Raw genomic sequence first — 4,835 nt, 5'->3', positions numbered from 1 at the left:
TATACTTTCTACCTATCTACTGATTGACTTATATTTGTATATACATAAATGCGGATTGTAAATACGGAATGTTTTTGCTTTGTAAACGTTTGAAAGAAATGTGCGATCATATCAAAAAACTATTACCAGCGGTTTTGAACCTGCCTATAATGAGAATTGAGGAGGTAACAGTTACTACTGTTGTTAATAACAAAAGCACAAAAAGTCCATTACAATCTCTTAATTTGAATTTTGATGTAAAAATTGGGCCATCTTGTCATTTAGTTGTCTCTGCTTTCACAATAAGTTTGAAATGTACTTATCTTCCTTGATATTAATTAAGGAAATTGGGAAAATATACGCAAAAGAATGAAGGTAGCTAAAGAGAACAATAAAAAAATAAGTAATAAGCAAAATTTACATAATTAGTTAATAAACACAACTACCGTTATCTTTTGAATTATTTTGTGATAAATTACAGCAAAAATATTCAAGGTTTACTGCTGCCAAGTACTTTCTAATGAAATATGAAATATTGGCATCTCTGAAAACAAGCGTTGTTCCCTAAATGCTTGTTATTTTCCTTGAAAACATGTTGTTAGGGAAATTTCTCTTAGTCTTTTTAATTGTTTCATTTTTTTTCTTATCATTTTTTCTTATCTATAAACGCGGTATTTTATCTATAAAAACAGTATATTCTATCTATTTTGTATACGTTTTATCTTTAAACTACGGTAACTGTATTAAATTTCTTATTCTTCTTTAACGTTTGCCTTACTTAAGCTTAGAAAAGCCCTCCAGATGATTTGATAAATAACTGTGTTTTAGTTTACAGTTTTACGTTAATTAAATTTTTCATTAAAAACGTTGCGTCGTTCTATTAGCGCATATCCTTCGAATATAAATATGAGCAATTTTGTAAATTTAAGTATTTTTGAAAATTATCAAAAATACATTGATAATGAACAAGAAATACGTGAAGTAATATTTGCAATTAGTTGAATAATTTCGTGTATAATATTTAAGTAAACTCTTAATTGCAGAAAATTCGCTTGATGGTGCGTAAAATCGAACAGAATACAAAAGAAGCAGCAATACAATTGCAGATCATACATTGCGACCTCAGTAAAAGTATGCATGTTGATGTTTTACTTTTTTCAAAGATAGTTTTGGATAACACTATAATCATAGAAAGTGAAAGTTTTTATTTATGAATTTTGATAATTTCCTTATTTCTTTCCTTAAAGTTGATAATGCCTGTGCACAAGCGCGTAAAACTATTGCTGCATGTTCAGAAAATTATCAAAGTTTATCAGAGATTATCCCAATTGGTCAATACTATCGGTAATTTCAATAACTATATAATTTTGTGAAATTTTTAATTAATTTTACGATATTATTTTAGTTATTCCGATCATTGGACATATATTACTCAACGTTTAGTATTTATTATAGCGATGGTGGTCTATCTGGAAGCAGGATTCCTAGTGACACGTGAGACTGTAGCTGAAATGCTAGGTTGTAAGTGTTATTAAAAAAAAAACAAAGGGATATTTCTAGAGAAAATAAGCACTTTTGTACCCCAAGCCGTCTTTGTACAATAACGACAAAAAGAAACAAGCCATATGTTCTACTTACCCACCCAATAGGCTAAGGATCTCGACTAATAACTCAAGAAAGCCGCTAGCCTCAGATGCTAGTTTACGACTTTAATCTTTGAATTTATTTTTATAGCTATACTAGTAGTAATATACCTCACGTAAATAGTCTCCCACATATAAATACTAGCCATGGTGCAAGAGTATATTAAGTTTATGCGAATGAATGACTTGAGTTAGATTTACCGCTTATCATGATGGCAGATTTCATTTAAGTTTATCTATCCGTCTAGTTTCCTTTTCGTTTAATCTGCCGCAGAATTTTTTGAAATATTTTTATAAAAGTTGCTGCACTGTTTTAACCAAAGGACAAACGCTATCGAAAACGCTGCATTAGACGGCTTTTTCGACCATTTCCCATATAACTGCTTTATTTTGAGAAACTTGTTATATGTATATCCGTAAGAGGTGGTGGATCATGGCTCTCAATAGTGTTGTTATGCTAGTCTTCAGATGTTACAGTAACAGTTGTGAGACGTTTTAAAAGAAAATAATTTAGCTCGATACCGGTAGGTAGTTTTAAACCTACATAATAATGGGAAGAAATAGTGCCAGTAGAGGTTAAATGAATATACCAGCTTTAATCTCTTTCCCCCTGAATTCGTGATGTATTATTATATCTTTCGAGCGCTTAAATTTTTTGTTAATTAGAACATTCTCAAAAAACTACAGTTAATAGTAGAAATAAGTCTTCACTTTAAATGACAATTAAACGCAAGAAGGCAACGGTAAAGGAAAGGATTTATGAATGCCAACTATTTTTATTTTTAAGAGCCTATCAACAGTAACAAATTTCCTTAAACAACATCGTTGTTCAAACTACATAGCAATTTTTAGAATTTTGGACTCGCTTTTTAGTTCTTTCGCCATTGTTTTCGCATTACTTTTAATTCTGGTCTAAGGAATATAGTGAATTAGGATTATATGAGATAGTGTTCAAGATGCTTCATCAATTTTTGCAACTATGACAAAATTATTAATGTTCAGTTGCAGAATTGAAAAATGTATATAAAAATATTCCTTAGAAAATTTTTAATGGACATAACTGGGCTGCAAAAAAATTACGATACTCTGTATGATCCTGAAGATAAAGAAAGATTCGCTTGCATTCAAATTGAATATACTTATGCATTATAATACGGAAACTTATGATGTTATCCTCTCGCCATTTCCACGGACGGATATTCTTAAATAATCTTAGAAAAAGATTTTCAGTCGATTTAGCCGCGTCAGTTTGTTGCCAAAAATTGAGATAAACAGCTGAAGCCTAACTACGTCGAATGGGAAGGTGACTGATCTACCCATAAAAGCTTCAGATTCTTTAATGCAAAGACGGTCTTAAGCTTTCTCTGCAATCATAGAAAACTTTACGATTTACACACTTTTGTTAGAAGTAGTGGACGTGTCGTGAACATCTTATCACATCTAATGTTGTTTTATTTTGTGCGGCTCGGCTTCGATGAGTGTCACAACTTTCTAATTTTGAAAGACCCTTTAAAAAAAAAAAGAAATAGCTTCGTCGTTTTTCCATTTCATTTGCAACGAATTCATGAGAATTCTAAGAACTTCTTTTTATCAAGCTCTCTCATAAATGGGTCAATACAATTATTCTCCGAAAATGATTATAGAAGTATATTTAAGAAAGTTATTAATTTTTATAATTTATATATATGCATATAATATAAATTGAAATAATATATAATTATAATTTTTAATTTTTTTAATTAAACCAGTAAAGACGAATCAGGCTGATGGTTTCCATTTGGACATTGAAGATTATTTAATGGGTATTTTGCAAATGGCCTCTGAACTATCAAGATTTGCCACCAATTCAGTTACATTGGGTGATTACGATCGTCCTCTTCACATATCACGTTTTATGGCTAATTTAAATGCTGGTTATCGTTTGCTTAATTTAAAAAATGATGGACTACGTAAACGATTCGATGCATTAAAATATGATGTGAAAAAAATCGAAGAAGTCGTTTATGATATTAGTATACGAGGGCTGAAAAATAGTACTAACGAAGCAACGGATGAAACTAGTAACAAAGAGACGACAGAGGAAAACTATTCTTCGGCAAATGCCGTTGGCACTGTTGAAAACGTTTAAATATTTAAGCACAAAAAAAAAAAAAAAAAGAAAAAAGAATACAAAGAGATTTAAGGAGGAATAATAAGAAACATTCCTCTCTTCTTTACTACATATAAACAAAGCGAGAAAAGAATACATAAATACATGTAAATATAAATATCCGTCTTTTGCATAAGGAATTCCCCCATAATAACAGAAGAAACGGCAACAGCGACAGCAACACAGCCGTCACCGACAACGAAAATCAACATCAACATCATCAACGATGATGTATAGTCGTATAGTCGTGGTCTTGTGGTCGGTCTCCGTAGTTAAACTGCTGCCGGTTAAGCCGTTTGCCATTTGGAAACTCAATTTTATTCGTGTATTTAGCTTGGTTGAGAGCGGTTGTTGTGTTTGATTAACGGCGGTTTACTTTTCGTTTTGAATTAATTGAATTTTTTTATAAAAAAGAAAAAGAAAAGATATAAAATAAAAATAAATATATGCAAGAAATACAAATCACTTTTATTTGTTCAAGTGTTTTGCAATTATTGACGACGACTCTTTTAAGAGAAGAAACGCGCCTCAACGAAAGATATTATAAAATTGAAACACACCCACTTTTCTCATTTCTTTTATTTGTTCGGCTTTATTCAAAATACTTCAATGTTAGTGTGCTACCTGTGACTGAGTATAATTACTTATTGTTGTCGTTGTTGTTTTTTTTTTTTTTTTTTGATTTCTTCTACCTACCTACCAAAGCATCATTTATTTAAAGTAAGTAAATTAAGGTGATCTTCAAGTTTTAAGGATAAACAACTTTCTATCTTAAGTTCTCTTCATCTTCTTCTTCATTGTTATCGTCTCTTCTGTTTTAAGATTTTTGTATGCGTAGTGTTGTCTTAACCCCATTAAAAAGAAATGCAAAAGCGTACGGAATAAATAGATCTACCTATACACAGTTATTTATGTTTATTTAGTCATTTGCTTATTTATTTATTTTTTTTTTTTATTATTTTCTCTTTCTCTAATTCTAGGTCTTCTTTGACTTATTTTTATGAATTCAATGACCGACTAACGTCCGATTATCTTAAACAGTGTTTGACTTGTTTGTTTGTTTT

General features: G+C 30.5%; 1 protein-coding gene across 1 annotated transcript; it reads left to right on the top strand.

Moving 5' to 3' along the window:
- The first annotated feature begins 648 nt into the window (after positions 1-648).
- Positions 649-4,210, top strand: LOC119638649 (translin). The gene is made up of 5 exons (XM_038035552.1): positions 649-960; positions 1,023-1,110; positions 1,227-1,323; positions 1,385-1,500; positions 3,371-4,210. Exons 1-5 carry the CDS (start codon positions 886-888, stop codon positions 3,748-3,750), a joined length of 756 nt encoding a protein of 251 aa, XP_037891480.1. The 5' UTR covers positions 649-885; the 3' UTR covers positions 3,751-4,210.
- The last annotated feature ends 625 nt before the right edge of the window (positions 4,211-4,835 follow it).

The sequence above is a fragment of the Glossina fuscipes genome, unplaced genomic scaffold (assembly GCF_014805625.2).
Source record: "Glossina fuscipes isolate IAEA_lab_2018 unplaced genomic scaffold, Yale_Gfus_2 91, whole genome shotgun sequence".
In the NCBI taxonomy this organism is placed as follows: domain Eukaryota; kingdom Metazoa; phylum Arthropoda; class Insecta; order Diptera; family Glossinidae; genus Glossina; species Glossina fuscipes.
This window is presented reverse-complemented; position numbering and strand designations above follow the sequence as displayed.